The sequence below is a fragment of the Megascapheus bottae genome, chromosome 20, assembly GCF_031878675.1.
Source record: "Megascapheus bottae isolate mThoBot1 chromosome 20, mThoBot2.hap1, whole genome shotgun sequence".
Classification (NCBI taxonomy): domain Eukaryota; kingdom Metazoa; phylum Chordata; class Mammalia; order Rodentia; family Geomyidae; genus Megascapheus; species Megascapheus bottae.
The window spans coordinates 30257163-30279580 of record NC_143528.1 but is presented as its reverse complement, the minus strand read 5'-3'; the positions used below and the strand labels follow the sequence as shown (position 1 = coordinate 30279580).

Sequence of the window (22418 nt, the reverse complement as noted above, 5' to 3'; positions counted from 1 at the left end):
CTTATATAAAAAGAAGCATGCTTTCATAGGAAGAGATTGAACAAATTCCAACTTTAAAATATTTTTAATTTAAAATAATAGACCTTATAGCACCTTACATGCGTCTTTTTGCTCTTAGACTCATGAAAATCCTTCTTTGCTTTAACACCTTGAGTTACAATGAGCTTTGAAGAGACTGATTCTAACGAGTTCCCATAAAATCTTAGAAAATTGTGGTACTTTTGCAAAGATCTAAAGGCACGAGGATCTCTGGATTTTTCTAAAAAACAAAAATTAAAATGTAACAGAACTATATTTTTCTCAGCAGTGTTCTTACTAATTCTTTACATCATGCCACATACACATGCACTTCTTTTTCTAATATAGAACAGTAATTTAATCTAATTAATTTGGCTAAATAGGGATTCTGAAATAAGGCTATGTCTTGTCTGCAAAATAGCTCCTTAAAATAAAACACTTTATCGCAGTCTACTTCCCAAAACAAAATACATGGTGGTACCAGGATAAAAAGAAAGAAAAAAGAAAGAAAAGAAGAAAGGTTTTGTGTACTTCCTGTTTCATGTATCCTGTAAATCAGGCTAAGAAGAAGGAAATAGAGGTAGAAGTAAGAAGAAAATTGTTTAAGATACCATGTTTGGATGGGGTGGGGGGAGGGAAATGGGGACAAAAATATGAGAGGGGGTATCAATGTGTGAGAAATAATGCATCTATTACCTGACAAATGTAACTGTAACCCCTCTATACATTATCCTGACACTAAAAAAAATTAAAACGATACCATGTTTCTTGCATCACTGAATAGAAAAAAATCCTTATCCAGACCAGAGCCAAGGAACCAGGAGCTCCATCTCAATATATATGCAATTGTAAGAAATACAAAGATTTCATAAAGTTCAAACTGTCTTTCCTTAAAACAGCATCTATTTAATGTGACAAATGCCATATGTTGGATTTCTTAAAATATTCACAAACCTCCACCTAGATAACAGTAAACCAAGTGAGAATTTTCACTAATATCCTTCCTGCTGTGCATGTATATATTTTACTCAAAAACTTAATTTGTGGTTGGTTGTGTGATCATTTTTTCACTGTATAATAAAGAGCACAGGATAAGACAGATTTAAATTTATAGCCATTTATATACTATGTTATCTCTCATCTCCTTTGCTGTCCCTTGGGTATCTCATATTGTTACAGTATCTCACTTTGTTATCTGATATATTGATTTTATTTGTATTTGGTTATTTGAAATTTGATAGGGAAGGGAGGAAAACCAAGACGGGTGGGGGGTTGGGGGGGAGGGTAATGGGTGCCAAGACATGTGAAAGGGTATCAATATCAATGTATGTGAAATAATGCACTTTCTATCTGGCAAATATCATGTAACCCGTTTATTAATTACAATAAAAAATATTAAAATAAATACATAAATAAATAAATTTATAGCCACACAATCACCCAGCTCACCATCAAAGTTGGCCTTTGTCCTGTCATAATCATCGCTGAGGGGTCTGTGAGAATGCCAATGTACAAGTTCATCAAATTCTTTTTGTTTAACCAGTGATGTAACGATAGGGTCATCACTATGAGATAAGAGAAATGGATGTCAATTTTGAATTGCGTGTCTCCAAACATAGCACAGCATAGATTCCATCTCAACAATAATAGCTTTGAAAATTACATCATCCTTTCCTCTTCATGTGACTTGCTGTGGATGGTAGAACCCAAAAAGTATTAGGGATTTAAGAAATGAGAATCACCCCATGTCCCTAACAGTCCCATCAATATCAACAAGTTTTCATTAATTTGCTCATTTCTGGAAACATGTGGCTGGAATGGTTTACTCTAGACTAAAATGATGTAGCCATTTACACAGAAATGACAAAAAGAAAGAAGTATGTATGAGCTGGGGCAATAGCTCAAGTGGTAGAGCACCTGGTTAAGTAAGCACAAGGCCTAGGGTTCAATACCCACTATAACCTCTCCCTCCCCCAAATGCATATGTTATAAACATACATGATATGTCTATTTAATCTGCTATAGTTTGATTAATCCTAGATAAATAACTTACCTAAACCCTATAAATATTTATTGCAGTTAGTTTTTGCCCCCTTACCTCTTTAAGAAAGGCAAATCTCTCAAAATGTCTCCAACAAATGAATCTATCACCTTAGATGACATTGGGATAAAACCCAAATTAGGCATCTTTTCCTGAGAGCTTTCTGTAAAAGAGAAAAACACAGAAATGTTGCATATTATTTTTCAGAACTTTATACATAACATATCTACATTGATCTTGTTTATGTTGGCCAATCCCAATCCTTCATAAAGCTATTGCTCATATTAACACATTTTGCAACATAGCTGAATATAAAGAAACAGCATTTGGACATGTGGGTGGGTAGATAGTTGAATAAGTGGATTGATGAGTAATTAGATAGAAGATAATGAAAGGGAAAAAGGAAAGAAAGAAAGAAAGAAGGAAGGAAGGAAGGAAGGAAGGAAGGAAGGAAGGAAGGAAGGAAGGAAGGAAGGAAGGAAGGATATAGAAAGACAGACAGGCAGATGATAGATGATTGCATGAGCAATCAGCACACATCTCTGTGAATAATTCTTTACAGCTATTTCTAGTCTTCAAATTCTCCCATTGGCAATGTCCAATCAGCTTTCTAACCCATTCTACAAGTTTGATTATCATAAAAAGTGAATGTCTGATAGTCTTTTGCTGTTTTTCATTTTTCAAATTTCATATTTAATTTCTTAGCTATGCTTAAATACAGTAATGGTGCTAATTAAAAATTCTTAAGTAGTTAGTGCTAATGTGTTCTTGGCAATTTTTCCTTACCATTTTTATAAATTTGTATTTACATACATGTTCGACAACGAATCCTACTGGAGCAGAGTTTATGAGTGTTCCTCACAAGAACTGCCAGATCCCTTAGGACACTTTAATGTTCTGGTTTAGACTTTTCTCAGTACTGTTAGTAGTTTAAATTTTAACCCTAAGTTCTCTGGACAATTTATTTTGTTACAGGCTAAGTGAGATTGTTTAAAAAAAAAAAACACTTCCGTTGATGAAAGATAATGTGAGATGTACTCTAGCCATCTACTTAGAAAATTCCACCACCCTAACTCTTCCTTTTAGCCCACACAACCAATATCAGCTCAATATCTCTGGCCTAGGCAAGAGATATCCAAAACCACAAAAATGTCACCCTTCCAGAATTGCCTTCTCAATACTTTCCCACTGATTAGTTCCGAGTCTGTAACCCCACCCCATGGTTTTCTTTCCAAAATATAACCTGTGCTGACCTCCTCTGTCTCTCCATGCCTTTGTCAGGCTAAAAGATACGTCTGGGGAGAGCTAGCCTTTGAGGTTTACTTTTAAGACATCTGGCTTTGTGAGGAAGTATCAATTTGACACTACCTGTTCTTAGAGTTGTCTATAATTTTTGGACCCAGAGAGATTACAAACATTCGGTCACAGCATTGACATCTAAAATGCTTTATTCTTTGGCCCCTGGAGTTCTTCTGATATTTGTTTTGTTATTTTGTTATGAGAGATGGTCTCACTGTGTATCTCTGATGAATCTCTAAGTTGGCTCAAGTAATTTTCCAACCTCCCCAGTACTGAGATTAAAGGCTCGTACCACTTTGGTGGATTTCCTCACTTTGTTCTGAGTTTAACCATCATTTGTGTAAAAGAGATGTTGAGCATCTCTTCTCTGGCATGTCAAGAAGTACTCAGTTGATCAATCCTAATAGAGTTTTCAATTAATTTAGGCCACCAAATTACTGGAAATGGAATTCACATCTATCAAGAAATGCTTGTTTTTAAATGTTCAATACTATTAATTACAAGCAAAGCATACATATTCAAAATTATTGTCATAGCTTGCAACTCAAGGATATGACAATTATTAAAATTTAAAGGAGGAAACTAACTATACTCACAGCACTGGGTATAAACACACTTTTGTCCAAGGAACAATGCCTTAATCTCAAAGTCAGGAATCTCTTACCTTTGATTGGTGATAGTTTCTTTGTAAGAAAACGAAGTTTCGATGCTCTCACAGGAAATGGTTTTCCCACATCAAACGTTCTTACCAATTTTGACACAGTATTCCAAAGATATTCATAATCTTGCATAATGGTTTTTCCCAGATCCAAGTATAGGCCTATATAACAGTGAAGAACACTAAGTACTAAAACATATTCACATACACACAGAAGCATATATCCTGGCTAAATTCATAGAGCTCCAAAACATAAATCAAAAAGTGAATATTTTAGTGAACTGAATACTGGACCTAAACGAAAATAATCATTAGTTTTGACTATATAATAACAAATTTTAAAGTTAATCTTGGTTTTCAGACATAATTAAGTATTAGTATTATAACTATCCTATCTTAACCAATAAATATTTATTGGCCCTGGATATTTATTATTTCAAATAATAAATGTCATACCTTGTATAACTATACAACTGATTGTCCTGGAAAAGTTGCATTTTCAGTGATAGAAATTAATAGAAATCATAATTTTACATGTTTCCAATTCACCCAATGGGGAGATATTAAGAAATCATATTTAGACAACAGAGGAGTCTTTAATTATTAAGAAGTCAAAGTTATTCAAAGAAAAAAATTTAAATTACATATATCAAATATACAAATGAATCTGATCTTTTGGAAAGCGATTACAATTTCCTAAATATTATGTTTATCCTTGGGTCACAAAGTATAATTATGATTATATAGTAAGGTAATACCTTCAGCATTCTCCTTTTCATAGTAAAAAGCAATATTCTTCAACAAAGGATCATCAGTTAGGTCAGAAAGGTAAGTTGGATTCAGATCCCAAAATCTGAAAATGCTTTTATTACTTAGGATGAAATAATCACACCACTTTTTCTGAAAATTGAAAACAAATCCAAGTTATGAACAATTCCCTGAAGTAAAAAGTAATATCTCCCTCTGGAATATAACTGAAAGAGAAGCAGACAGGGCTGTCTCAATGCTTATCGATATATAAACTCATTCAGGTGTATTAATGATGAATGCCTTATATATTATTAACTCCTACTCAACCTTTAGGTCTTGGGTTCCCTTTACTTCTCCATAACAGAAGCTATGCTTGGCAGACTAGATTGGATCTTTCCATTCCCAGGATTCTAAGCATCTGAAAACTACTCCCTCATTGTAATGATTAAAATTCATCACCTGTTTTTTTTCTGTAACATGTAGCTCCATGAAGAAGTTAAGGTGGGGTGGGTAAATCTTTTTTTTTCCCCACTCTATTCCCAGATTAGCAAAATGCATATGACTAGGAAGATATTTATGGCCTAGATTTGACAATATGTATCAAAATCTTGAAATAAGGAAAGGAAAGAATGTATGTCAACTAGTCTACTAATCCTATTTCTAGAAGTCAAGTCAATTCAGTGCTGATAACCACAAAATAAAGAGAAAAACTTACACGCACACACACACACACACACACACACACACACAGAGCATGTATAATGACTATTAAAATCATTTTAATAATGTACCATAGAGAATAGGTCAATAAACTGTGGTATATATACTATAAGACAACTACTAACCTAAATATGATGATAAGCAATATTATAAAAGTAAACAGAAGTAAGGCACCAGTAGCTCATGCCTGTAATCATAGCTAATGTGGAGCCTGAGATCTGAGGATCCGGGTTTGAAGCTAGCCCAGGCAAGAAAGCCCATGAGGCTCTTATCTCTAATTTATCACCAAAAAACAGGAAAATGAGCTGTGACTCAAGTAGTAGAGAGCTCCCTATGAGCAAGAAAATCCTCAAGAACAATGCCCAGGCCGTGAATTCAAGCCCCCAAACTAGCACCCCCCCCCAAAAAAAGATTTTGTTTCTTTAAGTTGTGTAGCTATCATGCTACACTGGTCATAACCTCACGCATTTGCTTTAAGCTATTAAATCTTAAAAAATTCCAAGAAGCTAACACTGTTCCTCATTTAAGATTACTGTGTTTTACCCATCAAATAACTGAAACAAAAAAATACAAGCCAATGAAGAGAATACATTTACCATTTTTTTTTTTTTGCCAGTTGTGGGTCCTGAACTCAGGTCCTCAGCACTATCCTTGGACTTTTCTCAAGGCTAGAGTCAAAGCATTTGAGCCACAGCACCACTTACAGCTTTTTTCTATGTAGGTGGTGCCAAGGAATCAAATCCAGGTCTTTGTGCATACTAGGTCAGCCCTCTACCACTAGGCCAAAATCCCAGCCTCACATTTACCATTTTAAAGAGAGTCTGAATGTCCTTAATCCAAGGAGCGGTGATAAATCTAGAACGAGCTCTTTGAGAAAGAGGTAAGTTCCGTAGAAGAGCCACAGTGAGACAATGAAGTTTGCAAAAATCTTTCATCTCCTTCAGACCTAAACAGGAGCCCTAAAAAAAATAAGTAAATAAGGTAAACTAGAGAATAGGAAACTGACATGTGAGCAACAAGCAGGACCACAAATATGGGCAGCTACACATTGCTGGACAGGAATTGACACACACACATACACACACACACACATTTTTGTTGTTGTTGTTGTTGTTGTTGTAATGTTTGAGGCAGTACTATTTTTCGTACATGACCTAGTGTGTATTTGCATGTTGGAGATAAGGGAAAGGACATTTTCAACCTTAATAGCAGTCAGTTAAGACTTTAATTTTCCAAGCTTGCATGAGCTCACCAAGCAGCTGAGATCAAGACTCCACAGGATCCTGCATGGTAGAGCTGCATGCTATATGCTAATAGCTCTCTTCTGTTCAAGAAAGAATTCTCTAACAGTGATAATGCAAATCACCAGGGAGAGGGTACCAAGACAGTAATATATCTGTGTGCGAGGACAAATGAGAAGTGGACACAGCATTACTGGGTAAGGATGCCATCACTACCTTCAAGTACTGACAGGCTTGCCAGACAAACTTAAGTAAGATGGCATCCAGGAGCCTTCTAAGAGCTAAGTAGAGTCTGGTGATTGGTAGAAAGGAGCACAAAAATAGAGTTGCCTTGATGGCATTTTGTGACAACTATTTTAAATAGCATGCTTCGCACTCCTAGCCTTGCTAGGAAAAAGGTAATACTATCCATTTCTGAAATTGTGGAGGAAAAGGTTAAAATTTCATTAAGAATCCTCAGTAACTCAGTTGTATACAAAGGTACGTGGATGTGTGTGTGTGTGCAAGCATACATACGCGTGCACATGCTCACATGCACATATATACAGAGATAAATGTTTACTTGAATCAAGACTGGTCAAAAGATTACGGACCTCATTAGCCATAAGGAAGGCTAAGTACTGTAATTTCTCTCTCCAGCTAGGAAAACACAAGAACCACAGCAGGAATGGTTCTTAAAAGGGCAGCATGGCACTGTGGAATCTGCACCTGCCAATCTTGCATTTAGTCCACAGCTGCTCATTCACACCTTTGTTTGGAATGCTACCCAAAATATCTCAAACTAAGTGTTCCCACATGTAAAGTAAAAATAATAATAATATCTCGCTTGAAACACTGGTGGGAGCTCTAATGACACAATATCTTAAAAAAAAAATTAACAGCCCAGTACAAGTTTCACCAAGGACTAGTAGAAGGCAGAGCTATGGAGGATCTTAGAGAAGAAAAGCCTGTAAGATTCTTAACTCCAAAATACACAATAAAAAATCAAACTAGTGCCAGCTAAGCAAGTCTGCCAAGCAATCATGAGGCCCAAAACTATAAAACAGGACTTGAAGCTCCAATAGTACAAAAAGAAAAAAATAGTTAAAAGTAGAGAGAGATGGTGTTTCTCAGTAAAGTTATAAGGAACCTACCTTTTGATTGGTGGTTGTTTTAGAAGTGACCTTTTCCTTGGATAAAAAGGCATGGTTTATTTGCAAAAACAATGAACATGAAGTAACACAAAATACACCTCGAACATCTGATCCTTCTGTCCAGATTTGCTTAAGCAGTGATATAGTCATCAATGCCTGTCACAAATAATTATAACAGATATTTAGAAAACTGTATTTATTCATATATTACTTGAAAAAATGCAGAAAAAATACAATACATAGAACTGTAATTATTTCTAATAAAATATTGTAAACAAAAATATTTGAGACTATTATTCCAATGAAAATTTCAATGAAACCATTAAAAATGTGAAAATATAAATAACTCCCATAATAAGAAAATACCTAAGTCTTTAGTAAAATGGTAATATTCTAATAGAACAAAGCTATTACTAAAATAGAACATGATTGACCTCTAGCAGTACTTTCAAGCAAGTACTTTTTCCTAATAACAGATAGACTTGAAAATACTTTTTTTATAATTTAAGATAATCCTTTATCTTACAATTTGCTAATATGATTAAAATTAGCAGGAAGTTATGACAATTTATATAATTTCTGGTATTTTTGATCGGTTATTCAACCTCTAGGAATCTTGTATAGAGTTAGGATTTGGGATGTGTGAAAGATTTTGATTATGGAGTTATCTGTAAATCCAGTGGTAAGAGTATGATTCTTTTTAATGAACCTATAACAAAAACACAGAGATATCTCATATAAACAATGTAATGATTATCCTCCATCTTCCTAAAATTAGCAAGTTGAAAAAAATTTAAAAATACTTAAATAATAAAACAGAGACTATAAAATTGATACAAAGAAACTATTAAAATGATTCTTAGAAAAGATAAATTGATAAGTTCTTATCCATACTATTCAAAAAAAACAAAGGGTAAAGATCCAACTTGATAAAAATTAGAAAGGAAAAGGAAGATAGTACAACAAATACCAATTAAATTCAGATCCACATTAGAAATACCTCAAGAAGTTAGAGTGAAATCTCTAGGGAAAAAAATATTTCCTAGATACATATGAGCTAACAAAACTGAGCCCCAAATATAAAAATCACTTAAACAGATTGAGCAAGCAGTGAAATTAAAGCAGCAATGAAAAAATTTATAAGGAGCTAATACCAATATTCATCAAAGTATTCCATAAAATACAATGGAAAGGAATGCTAACAAACTCATTCTGTGGATCCTGGTACTAAAACCTGATAAGGTTATAACAAAGGAAAAATATAGACAAGTTTTCTTAATGAACACAGACACAAAACTTCACAATAAAATACCTGTAAACCAAAGTCAATAACACATTAAAAAAGATCACAACCCACAATGCAGTACATTTCATTTAAAGGTCCAAAAATGCTGGAATGTATCAACAAATGTAACAAAGTCCATAAACAGAATAACAGACAGAAAACCATTCACCTCATATGGCAATCTCAAAAGATGCAGAAAGAGCCTGGATCTGGTGACTCACACCTATAATCCTAGCTACTCAGAAGGCTGAGATCTGAGCATCACAGTTCAAAGCCAGCCCCAGCACAAAAGTCTGTGAGACTCTTATCTCCAATTAACCACCAGAAAACTGGAAATGGTGCTGTGGCTCAAAGTGGTAGAGTACTATCCTTGATCTGAGAGCTCGGGAACAGTGCCCAGGCCCAGAGTTCAAGCCCCACAACCAAAAAAAAAGGATGCAGAAAAAAAAAAAACTTCCACAGAATTCAAGATCCTTTCAAGATAAGTACTTCTAACGTCAAAAATAAGACAAGGATGTCCAATCTCCCACTCTCATTCAAAACAATATTGGAATTCCTAACCAGAGAAATAAGACCAGAGAAAAAAATAAAAGGGATTCAAATAAGGTAGAAAAGGTCGTTACCCCTTTTTACAGATGGAAATATCCTATCCTGTGCTTAAAAAAAACTTAAAGAGTCTAGCAAAAAAAAAATTCCTCCCAGATTTGATAAACATCTTTGCCAACATAGCAAGATATAAAATCAGTGTATATAATCAAACACTTTCTATATACCAGCAATTAAGTGGCCGAGAATAAAATCAGGAAAACAATTCTGTGCACTATCAATTCAGTGAGAATGAAAGCATTGTATGAAAGGACAGAAGGGTAGCACTCCCCTTGACAAGAATGGAAGAGGCCCTTGGGCCTGCCAACAGATATAAGGTTAAGACCACCTAATTTGTGGCATCTAACCATTATTGTGAGGTTTCTTTAAAGAATAGAACAAACTAAGAAGGTAAGAACCTCAACAGTGAAAACCATCAAACCTTAAGACGTTGAAGACACCAGAAGATGGAAAGACCTCCCATGTTCATTGATTGACATAATACTATGAAAATGGCTACCTAAAGCAATCTACATAAAGATTCAATATGATCTGATCGATGCTCTTCAGTAACAAGATCTAGACTGGAGAACTGGTATGGAATGAAGACTAGAGAGAAATAACAACTAAATGGACATGTTTTCCTAGCTACTGATACATGTAATCCTGATACAGAAAAAATGCATCAGTGACAAACTACGTGAAATTCACTTACGCTCTTGAACTTAATTGAAAACTAGCCTGTCAATTTAATTTCTTGGTGTTCATAACTGAACCATGAATGCATAAGAATATTTATACTAGAGGAAGCTTCGTGAGTAGTATAGACTTGTTGCCATTTCGGAAATTTTTCTATGATCAAAATAGTTAATCGTCTTTTAAATTTTTTTTTAAATTTCATTACCTGTTCCATCATAGTATCCCACTTTAAATCTCTAAAGAAAGGTGCTAATGTAGAGACTCTGTTGTCTTCCAGTTGTTTAAACAGGGATTTGTAAAGAGTCAGAATCTTCATTTTGTTCTGTAAAGGAAAGGCAAGTGTATTATCAAAAAGAAAATATTTTTCAATTTTAAAAAATCAAATATTTAACACATATTACATTACAGTATAGCTCTATGAAAAATACAATGCACAAATGTTAGCAATGGGTAGCAGTAAAAAGCCTGCCAAGTGGTACTACTTTATCTTTGCTGGGAATACAGACAACTATAGAATGTAGAATATATAATACTGCTTTATCTTTGCTGGGAATACAAAATGCTATGGAGCATAGAACATTATCTTTGCTGAGAATACAGTGGATTAGGTTTGTTTTAGCAGTTTTATAAAAAAAGTAATATGAAAACCCCTTCTCTTATACGAACAATTCAATGGGCGTAAGTATATTTACCTGGTTTAGTAACTATCATCACAATCTAATTTTAGACTGTTCGGTAAAATCTACACCAGAAACTGGCCAGGAGTTTGGCCTAGTGGTAGAGTGCTTGCCTAGCATACACAAAGACCCGGGATCAATTCCTTGGTACCACCTACATAGAAAAAAAAGCCAGAAGTGGTGCTGTGCTCAAGTGGTAGAGCTCTAGCCTTGAAAAAGCCCAAGGACAGTGCTCAGATCCCGAGATGAAGCCTCAGGGCTAGCAAAAAAAAAACCCGAAAGCAACAAAAAAAAACAACAAAAAAAACCTACACTGGAAATCATCATGACTATTTAATACAATAGATTTTTATTATGATGAATTCCCCACCCACATGAATGAGTAAAAGCATATTCTACTTGCCAAAAGATACGTATCCTACTAATAAGTATTATCAATCTTTTAAATTACATTTCCAATAAGCTTGAAATAAATATCTACTGAATATGTATTCTCATGTCTTTTTAATTCTAATCCAAGTTGGACTCAAATGAATGAAACTTCATCCTTAAAGTCAATGCTTATTATAAGACATAAATTCTTTTTACCAGCAATAAAATCCTGAAGAAAATTATTCTTAAGCAGAGATTGGGAAAAATGTTTGTAGGGCACTTTAACATTCAGGTGCAGAAATTTCTTAACAGGCTTGAGAACATGATCTACTGGTAGAGTGCTTGCCTACCATGCATGAAGCCCTGGGTTCAATTCCTTGGTACCACATACACAGAAAAGGCCAGACATGGTGCTATAGTTCAAGTGATATAGTGCTAGCCTTGAGAAAAGTCCAAGGAACAAGCCCCAGAGTTCAAGCCCTCGAACTGGTAAAGAAAAAAAAAAGAAAAAGAAAAAGAAAGGAAATTTCTCTAACAGAATAAAATGAATGAACGCAATTAATAAGAAATATTTCCTTTCTCTGAACAGAAAAAAGAAGCCTGGGGTTGTTCCTGCTCAAATCAAGCAACCAGAAATAGTTTAATATATACTAAATTAAAAATAAGATCTTTTTGATGTGTGTGTGTGTGTGTGTGTGTGTGTGTGTGTGTGTGTGTGTACTAGTAGTGAGGCTTGAGCTTAGGGCCTATGTTCTTCCTTACTGCTTACACTCAAGACTCTAGCAATGTGAGCCATATCTCCACTTTAGGATTTTTCTCCTAATTGGAGATAAAAGCCTCTGGGATTTGTCTGCCCAGCCCTAGTTTTGAACCACAATCCTCACATCTCAGCCTTTTCAGTAAGTAGGATTACTGTTGTAAGATACTCTTGCACATTCAAAATAGAGGTGACCATCTTAACGACCATTTCACTAGTATGTAATTGTGCCTCTAATTTAATGCGTTTTGGCCTTTACTCCCTTGCAGTCAATATGGCATACAGTAGCTAAGGGCAAAGGAACAGGAATTCACTATGCTTTCCAAATCCATACTCAGCTATTCTTTCGTTGTTAGTGATACGTACATTATGGGCACAAACATCTGTTTCTTTATCTGCAAAATGCACATGACACTAACATTTGCCTTTGGAAATTTTTGTGAAAATTAAATGAAAATCATTCACGAGTATCAAACACTACAGTATAACAAGAAGTTACCCATTCATGTACTATGTTTATATCCTTACTACTTAATTTATTACTATTATTAACAATAATTTTTCTTTATCTCTCTACTGAATTCATGATTATTTCTACATGGGAAGGACAAAAGAGGCTGATTCAAGAAATTTAGAAAATGTTATAAAAGAACATTGTCTCTTATTGATTGATTGATTGATTGATTGATAGCAGATATAGATATAAAAATTACCATTCTGAAAAATTTCACATCATTGAATAAGCTTGGCATAAAGTAAGCATAAAGTCGAAGAATGTCAGATTTTTGTCCTGAAAAGAGCACAACATTGACTCTCATTGCCCAAGTGTGAATGATTAAAATGTTGAAAAAATATGTTTGCAACTGGCTCAGGCCTTCATCTGCAACTATCAAGAAATATGGGCAACTCTCTTCCAAGCAAGTTCTCCACTCTTGTGATAAGCATCCAGAAAATTCAGTCCAAACATCAATAGTGGTATTATGCTGGAGATGAAGAACTAAAGCAGTTCGCAAAGAAAGAAGTTCTGGGGAGTTGAAGTAGGCGCATTCGGCATCCTGTGGGAAAGGAGATGGGGACATCCATTATATAGACATATCATCCATTGTTAATGCCCATCCATTGAGAGCATAAAGGTATAATACAATGCTTGGTCTCTTGCTGTCCTATAGTTAGGGAATAGCCTCTGGGAGTTTGCAATTTCATAAATGCTTGTCACAAAACACAATTTGCAGTTATAAGCATATGAACCCTATATGTAAGCATATCAGACTCACTGTTTATCACACTTCCTCTTCCTACTCTAATCCTTTACTTCTCCATTCTCATTTCAGAAAGAAAACAAATGGTGAAAAGTAAGTTGCAGACTGTAAATTATCTGTAAGGGGAAATGGAAATAGATTCCTTTGTTGTAGAGGATTGCTCTAGACCTTTGAGAACTTCCTTATGCACCATAGATTTTTCTCACCAGACAAAAATTTTGCAGTCAACTAGATTGTATATATTCAAGCAGAACCCTGGATCTTTATTCAAACTCTTGAGTGCCAGGACTGGTAATACACACCTATAATCCCACAGTCTTGGGAGAGAAAGACAAGATTAGGTTTTGAGACCTTTAAGGGCAAAAGATCCAAGACCCCATCTCAAAAACAAACTGAAGAAACAAGGGCTAGAAGTATAGTAAAAGTAGTAGAGCATTCTTTAGGTTCAAACCTCAGTACTGCCAAAATCCAAAAACAAACCTATAACAATATCATGGCTGACCACTCAACCATCTTCAAAAATGTAACAATATTGTGATTGCAACATGACCAAGAAGAGCACACCAAAACTGTTGAGTGATATATTAGTTACTTCTAGGGTAGGAAAGGTTATTGATGGTTATATTCGTACTTGAAACTGATATAACTTTCCTTATATTCTTAATTAGAAAATGAATGCATCATATGAAGCTGTCTTAGAGGCATTTTCTAAGGGAAAGGAACAAAACAGAATAGATGAATGTGTGGGTGTAAGTATGTTTTATTTTAGATTCAAGTATCTTTGCTAAGTTTTATTTAGTATCTTTCCTAAGCTTCAAGTATCTCTGTGAAGTTTTGAAGACAGAAGCAGTTATCAGAGGTGGAAGACTGGAAACTGGAGATAAATTGGGCCATTAGAGACATTTCTTGTCCACTTTTATGATTCTATATGTCCTGACAATAAAGTTTTTATCATAAATACTTTTTTCCAAAAAATATCACCCCAGTCTGAGTACACCTGGAGTTCCAGCTACTGTGGAAAGTTAGAGACAAAAAAAGGAATACTTATAGCCTTGAGACCATCCAAGGAAAATTAACAAGACCCTATTAAAAAAAATAAAACCAAGAAACAGTTAGGTAAGGCTCATTTGGTAGAGCAAGAGAGGCCCTGGGTTTAATTCACAGTGCCAGGGGAAAAAAGTAAAAAGGAAAATTTCTTAAGGGTGAGAATTTCTACATACTAAGGTTTGGAAATCACTTTTCCTCTTTCTCTCTTTAAATTTTATTTATAATCTTTATATTATACAAACTCAGTCATCACATGTTACCTTGAAGAAAACTACAGCAAAATGTCCTCCTTTACCAATGAGATCCATGAGATAACATTCAATCAGATACACAAAATGGAGACTCTGTCCCAGCTGCAGTGACTTCTCACATACATACGTGATCATTAAGGAGTCTCCATCAATCAGAAAAAACTCAGATTCGACAAAATCATTCAACAAGCTGGAATATCTGAAAAAATGAACAAGAAAAAGTTGAATGAAAATGACCTTTGGGTTCATTAATGCCCCCAATGGTTGTATCATTGTTATAACATTACTATCACCAGTAGCAAAGGAATATGTTGTATATCTATATAGAAATACATATAATGAATGAGTAGTTATGCATTAATATATGACTATGTACAAGTATTTATGCTGATATGTATAATAGATACCAACAGCTGTGCTGAAGTAAAGCCAATTACATACACAGGGAGACAGAAAATAAAACTCCTTATATTCTTTAATAAAGTTATTCATTACAATAAAATACTCACTCTGCTGTTGGCATCTTACACAGAATTAACTGTGAAATTTCCTCTAACACCATGGATTGTTCTAAAAGAGAGATAAAGAGAGTGGATAATTTTCAATCAGTATTTCAAGCTCACAATCATTATTTGAGGAGTAAGAAACAATATTTCTTTTTTTTAATTCTTTTTTTTTCTGCCAGTCCTGGGCTTGAGCTCAGGGCCTGAGCACTGTCCTTGGACTTTCTCAAGGCTAGAGCTCTACCACTTGAGCCTCAGCACCACTTCCGGCTTTTTTCTATGTATGTGGTACCAAGGAATCAAACCTGGGTCTTCATGCATGCTAGGCAAGCACTTTAACCACTAGGCCAAACTCCCGGCCTTATTTCTTTTTTTTTTTTTTAAGAAATGGTATTTCCAAGATTTTCTATTTCATTACAAATGGGGTGATGTCATTCTTTCTATGATGGCAGCATAGAATTCCATTGTGTATAAATACCATATCATGTTGATCCACTCATCAACTGAGGGGCATCTGGGTTGGTTCCATATCTTTGCCATGGTAAATAGTGCTGCAACGAATATCATTGTGCAAGTGGATTTAGTATGTCCTTGTTTCTGGATGATTGGGTAAATGCCAAGTCATGGAATTGCTGGGTCATAGGGGAGCTCTATGTTTAGTCTTTTGTGGAACTTCCATACTGCTTTCCATAGTGATTGAACGAGTTTGCACTCCCACCAACAGTGTAGTAGTGATCCCTCCTGGCCACATCCCCTCCAGCATCTGTTGTTATTAGATTTCTTGATCATGGCCATTCTAACTAGAGTGAGGTGGAATCTTAGAGTTGTTTTGGTTTGCATTACTTTTCTGGCCAGAAAATCATTTTAAGTGAAGTAAGCCAGACTCAAAGGAATATAGGCTCAATGGTTTCCCTCATTTGTCATGATCAGTAGAAACCTTGGGCTCTCCTAGCAGAGGTTTACATTAGAGCAAAACCTAGATATATAAGGGCATAAAGGATGAAGCTAAATGAAAGGACCTACAGAAGAAACAAAAGCCATAAAATGTGCTATTGCTGTCCTTAATGAACTATGTTATTTCTTATCCCTTTTGCTGTCCCTTGGTTATCTCATACTGTTACAGAATCTTACCTTGTTATTTGATGTAATGTGTGTGTGTGTGTGTGTGTGTGTGTGTGTGTGTGTGTGTGTGTGTGTGTGTGTGTGTGTGTGTGTGTGTGTGTTGGTTATTTGAAATAGGATAGAAAAGAGGGGAAAACAAGACGAGGGGCAGGAATGGGGAGCAAAATGGGGACCAAGACATGAGAAAGGGTATCAATGTTTGTGAAGTAATACACCTTCTATCTGGCAAATATAATGTAACCCTCCTATTAATTACAATAAAAATATATGAAAAAAGAATAAATAAATTAAAAAAGAAAGTATACAATACATGGGTTTTGTGATTGTTTTATTTCATTAATACAATTTCTTAAAGGTGATTAATGTTGGATCATCTGTCAGTACTTGGCTCTTTTTATGGCTGAATAACATTTGCTGCATAAATGTATTAGTTATATTCCTATATTTTTACACATTCCTCATTTCGATAGCATTGGGTCAATTCCACATTGTTTACAGCACAATCCCTTTTGAGAGAACTGCCTAGTCTCTCAATACATGATTTGCAAATATTTTCTCCCATTTTCTGATTTTTGTTTCATTTTCTGATTTTTTCATGTCTTTCTGTTTACTTTTAATATTGGGTTATTTAAGCTATAAAACTATAATGTTGCTAATGTCCAGTCTATCTACTTTGTGTTCTCACTTGAGCTTTGTCTGCCATAGTTAAAAATAGCATTGTCTCATGCAAACTGATGCTTTCTTCCCAAATATTTATTTATTTATTTAGTTTTGTTTTTTTTAATATTTTTTCTTGTAATTAATAAAAGGGTTACATGATATTTGCCAGATAGAAAGTGCATTAATTCACATACATTGATACCCTTTCACATGTCTTGGTACCCATTACCCTCCCCCCCACCCCCCCACCCGTCTTGGTTTTCCCCCCTTCCCTATCAAATTTCAAATAACCAAATACAAATAAAATCAATATATCAGATAACAAAGTGAGGTACTGTAACAATATGAGATAACCAAGGGACAGCAAAAGAGATGAGAGACAACATAGTACATTAAGGTCAACGATCATTCGTTATATGGCTTTTGTTTCAATATCCTGGAGGTCCTTTCAATTAGCTTCATACTATATGGCCTTATGTATCAAGATTTTGCTCTATTGCAGATCTCTGCTAGTAGAGCCCAAGGTTTCTACTGATTATGACAAATGAGGGAAACCATTGAGCCTAAGTTCCTTTGAGTCAGGCTTACTTCACTTAATATGATTTTTTCTAAGTCTTTCCATTTCCTACCAAATGTCTTCCCAAATATTTATAGTTTAGCAGTTAAATGTAAGTCATTTTGAGTTCATTGTCTGAGGTCATTCTGATTGTGCTAAGTGCGAATCCAATTTTATTCTTTTATTGATGCAGAATAGGTTCATATTGCTCTGTATTATTTTTGCAATTTTCCTGTGGTTAAGATGATTTCAAAATAAAAGTCCAAATTAAAATTTTAAAAAATTGTATTTCAATTATTTTAATTCAACTGAATCTGTATAACTTCTTTTTCATAATTCTGTAAATATTTTGAACTGAAAATTACCCATTCTTGCTGCTTCCTCTGTCTTCAGCCTGAAGAGAAAATATTAAATATAGTAATTATCAGTCACTCTGTCTTCTCCAAACAATTGTTCATAAGAAGGGTAGACCTGCAAAAAAATAGGAAAATTCAAGCCATGATTTTGCCCACAAATATATACCAAATGATGATTACACATGAAGCAAAACATTAGGAACGAGGAATGTAAGAAGTAACAACCAACAACAACAAAAAAGAAAGAAGGAGGGAAGGAAGGAAGGAAGGAGGGAGGGAGGGAAGAAGGGAGGGAGGAAGGAAGGAAGAAAGGAAGGAAGGAAGAAAGCCAACAGAATACCAGTTCCAAAGAGCTTAAAGTATATCTAGACAAGAATTGTTATTAATCATAAAGTCATATAACAATGGAAAATCACAAATGGACAAAGTCAAACAGATAAGAGGAAATTTCCATAAAGAAACGTTTGAGATAAATTTTTGACCAGCTAAAAAATTAGTTGAGCAAAAGTAGGGAAGTAGCATTCTGAGCAGAGGAAATATAAGAATATTACAAGGCCTTGTGGCATGAAAGAATAAAGAAAGAGTAAATTTCTAAAAGAAAGCAGTAGGCTAGAGTTAAGGTGAGGAACCAGAAGGATTAATCATGCAGGAAAGGGCTAAAAAAAAAAATCCAAGAGCACACACACTTTCTAAGGGGAATTTAGTTACACAATCTTTTTCATCTTAAAAATAAGAAAATAGCCATTTTTAAGCAGACGACATTATGATGGCTTTATAGTTTGACACAACTAATCCAGATATAGGGCAAGAAATAGAAACGCAAGCAATATTCTTGTTAATAGAATGAAAAAAAGGTGTTTGGGGATCAAAGTTTGGCCCTTAGTGGTAGAATACTTCTAGCAGCGGTACCAAACAGCTCAGAAAATTGAATCACTCCAAAACTAATCTCCAAAGAAAAAACCATCCCATTAAAAGATGGGCCAAAGACTTAAAGAGAGTCTTCTCTGAAGAAGAAATAAGAATGGCCTATAGACACATGAAGAAATGCTTGACATTTCTGGCCATAAAAGAAATGCAAATCAAAACAACTCTAAGATTCCACCTCACTCCAGTTAGAATGGCCATGATCAAGAAATCTAATAACAACAGATGCTGGAGGGGATGTGGCCAGGAGGGATCACTACTACACTGTTGGTGGGAGTGCAAACTCGTTCAATCACTATGGAAAGCACTATGGCAGTGCCTCAAAAGGCTAGACATAGAACTCCCCTATGACCCAGCAATTCCACTACTTGGCATTTACCCAGTCATCCAGACACAAGAACATACTAAATCCACTAGCACAATGATGTTCGTTGCCGCGCTATTTACCATGGCAAAGATATGGAACCAACCCAGACGCCCCTCAGTTGATGAGTGGATCAACATGATATGGTATTTATACACAATGGAATTCTATGCTGCTGTCAGAAAGAATGACATCTCCCCAATTGTAAGGAAATGGAAAGACTTAGAAAAAATCATATTAAGTGAAATAAGCCAGACTCAAAGGAACATAGGCTCAATGGTTTCTCTCATTTGTCATAATCAGTAGAAATCTTGGGCTGTCCTAGCAGAGTTTTAAAATAGAGCAAAACCTAGCTACATAACGCTAAATGAAAGGACCTCCAGGATATAGAAATAAAAGCCATATAATCAGTGATTATTGTCCATAATGTACTATGTTATCTCTCATCTCTTTTGCTGGCCCTTGGTTATCTCATATTGTTACAGTATTTCACCTGGTTATCTGATATATTGTAAATATGCATATTTGGTTATTTGAAATCAGATAGGGAAGGGGAGAAAACAAGATGAGGGGATGGGAAGGGGGAAGGGAAATGCGGAACAAGACATGAGAAATGGTATCGATGTCTATGAAGAAATGCACCTTCTATCTGGTGAATATAATGTAACCCTTCTATTAATTACAATAAAAAATATGGGAAAAAAACAGATATTGTGCTAAAGCTCCAGTGGTAGAGCTCTAGCCTTGAGAAAACCCAAGGATAGTGCTCAGGCCCTGAATTCAAGGCCCAGGACTAGCATAAAAAAAAAAGCTGAGATGTGAGGATCAGAGTTTGAAGCCAGTCCAGGCAATAAAGCCTGTGAGACTCTACCTCTATTTAACTACCAAAAAGGGCAGAGTGGAGCTGTGGCTCAAGTGGTAGAGTGGTAGCCTTGAGCCCCAAAGCCTCAGACCTAGAGTTCAAGCCCAAGTACCCACACCAAAGGGAAAAAAAAAAGTACTTGATAGTGCTTGATTGAATTGTAGCTGGATGCGAGAGGCTGAGCTAATAAAGAGTTAAAAGATATGAAACTATGACTTCTTGTGATTATGCAGGTCATTTTACCTGGAAAAGCACAAGGTGAGTAATTGGAGATAAGATGAGAAAGGCCAAGTGAACAGAACTGTGGTCAGGAGTTTAGGCATTTTTTTATATATTGTTTATTGTAATTAATAGAAGTTACATGATATTTGCCAGACAGATGGTGCATTCATTCACATACATTGATACCCTTTCACATGTCTTGGTCCCCATTTCCCTCCCCGCCCCCACCCCTCATCTTGTTTTCCGCCCTTCCCTATCCAATTTCAAATAACCAAATACAAATATATCTGATATATCAGATAACAAAGTGAGATACTGTTACAATATGAGATAACCAAGGGACAGCAAAAGAGATGAGAGATAACATAGTACATTAAGGACAACAATCATTCATTATATGGCTTATGTTTCTATATCCTAGAGATCCTTTCATTTAGCGTCCTACTATATGGCCTTTTGTATCAAGGTTTTGCTCTATTGTAAATCTCTGCTAGGAGAGCCCAAGGTTTCTACTGATTATGACAAATGAGGGAAACCATTGAGCCTAAGTTCCTTTGAGTCTGGCTTACTTCACTTAATATGATCTTTTCTAAGTCTTTCCATTTCCTAACAAATGGGGCAATGTCATTCTTTCTGACAGCAGCATAGAATTCCATTGTGTACAAATACCACATCTTGTTGATCCACTAGTTTAGGCATTTTCTTGACATGTGGCCACTCTTTTATGCAATTCACAGCCTGACTGGTTCAACACAAGCTGTTCTGCCTTCTTCCCGGCCTCTAAACTGTACCAAGCTCAAGTGAAGAAAGGAGATACAGTGAGAACTAAGCAGATAAGAGAGAAATGAACCCTAAGTATGGTATAGCTCTTCTTAGAGCTTCATCAGATAATGTCCAAGTCTACAAGATAACATAAACAAACTCATAGACTCATAGACAGTCACGGTGCCTTTAGTGTGCCCAGAATTTTTCATGGAATTGCATTAAAAAATAATAAATACCCAATTGCTTCATTTACCAAATAGTTCTTACCAAACAAATTAGCATTTTATAATTGTGAACTCCCAAATGATAATATTCCAGTTTATCTTCTTGTCAAAATATACTGTGTAGTACACATGAAATCTTAAAAAATATACAATGTCTTATCTTGTACTTGTGTAGCTATATTATGTAATCTAATCAACTGTTCCATGATCAATAGAAAGGTTTCTTTTGCCTCATTATAAAATTTATAGTAAATAATTTTTTATTTTTTACTATTGAGGTACTATATAGAAGGGTAACAGTTACATTCGCCAGGTAGTAAGTGCATTACTTCTCATGCATTGATTCCCCTTCTATGTTTTGGTCCCCATTTCATTCTCCCCACTCCTCCCAATCATGTTGTTTCCCCCCTTTCCCTTCCTATTTCAAATAAACAGATAAAACGCATAAATATTTTTAAATAAAAACAAAAAACAAATTAGCATTTTATACTGATGAATGAGTTGTTTGAAGAAATAATGCACCTAAATTGAAAGATATAATATAGCATGTTTTATTAAATAGCTATAACTACTAATGTCTATTAACAACAGCACAATGTTTTCAACAATAGCCATGGTATAGAATAAAATCCTCCATAACCTGACAATTAATGGATTACACAGCCTCCTCATATGTTATTCTTTCATGTACACTACAAGAAAGCTTCTGTATTAAGCTCTACTGTTTATTGTCTCCTCTCTCAATTAAAGGAAAAACATGCTATGAAGAACATAATGCACCCCATCATAACTGCTGAATTCCCACACACACACACACACACACACACACACACGCACTAGAAGAATTTCCAGGTGGGAAACACACACACCACAAGGGGAGGGCCAGAAAAGGAGGAGGAGGAGGAGGAGGAGGAGGAGGAGGAGGAGGAGGAGGAGGAGGAGGAGGAGGAGGAGGCCAGAAGGAATGGAAGCAGAGAAAGAGATAAGAAAGAAAAAGAAGCTACATCAATAAACATAATTCAGAAATGAGATAGACCCTCAAAAGTTCTAATTAGTATTGCCGAAGAA

At 35.2% G+C, this 22418-nt stretch overlaps 1 protein-coding gene and 1 non-coding gene across 2 annotated transcripts in view; one reads left to right on the top strand and one right to left on the bottom strand.

The window, feature by feature from the left end:
* The window catches only part of LOC150049336 (putative ATP-dependent RNA helicase DDX60), a 69769-nt gene extending 54409 nt beyond the window's left edge, over positions 1-15360 (bottom strand). The window contains exons 1-11 of the mRNA XM_090354215.1: positions 15302-15360; positions 14802-14991; positions 12949-13290; positions 10635-10751; positions 7861-8016; positions 6293-6445; positions 4775-4916; positions 4023-4178; positions 2117-2222; positions 1468-1583; positions 99-259 (exon numbers count right to left, since the gene is read on the bottom strand). Of these exons, the coding sequence (XP_090210341.1) occupies positions 99-259; positions 1468-1583; positions 2117-2222; positions 4023-4178; positions 4775-4916; positions 6293-6445; positions 7861-8016; positions 10635-10751; positions 12949-13290; positions 14802-14991; positions 15302-15354 (1692 nt within the window). The 5' untranslated portion in view covers positions 15355-15360. The remainder of the gene's footprint in view (positions 1-98; positions 260-1467; positions 1584-2116; positions 2223-4022; positions 4179-4774; positions 4917-6292; positions 6446-7860; positions 8017-10634; positions 10752-12948; positions 13291-14801; positions 14992-15301) is intronic.
* Positions 9989-10109, top strand: LOC150049337 (U6atac minor spliceosomal RNA). Its single transcript, XR_016539077.1, has one exon. It is a non-coding gene; the product is annotated as a U6atac minor spliceosomal RNA (small nuclear RNA).
* Positions 15361-22418: the final 7058 nt, after the last annotated feature.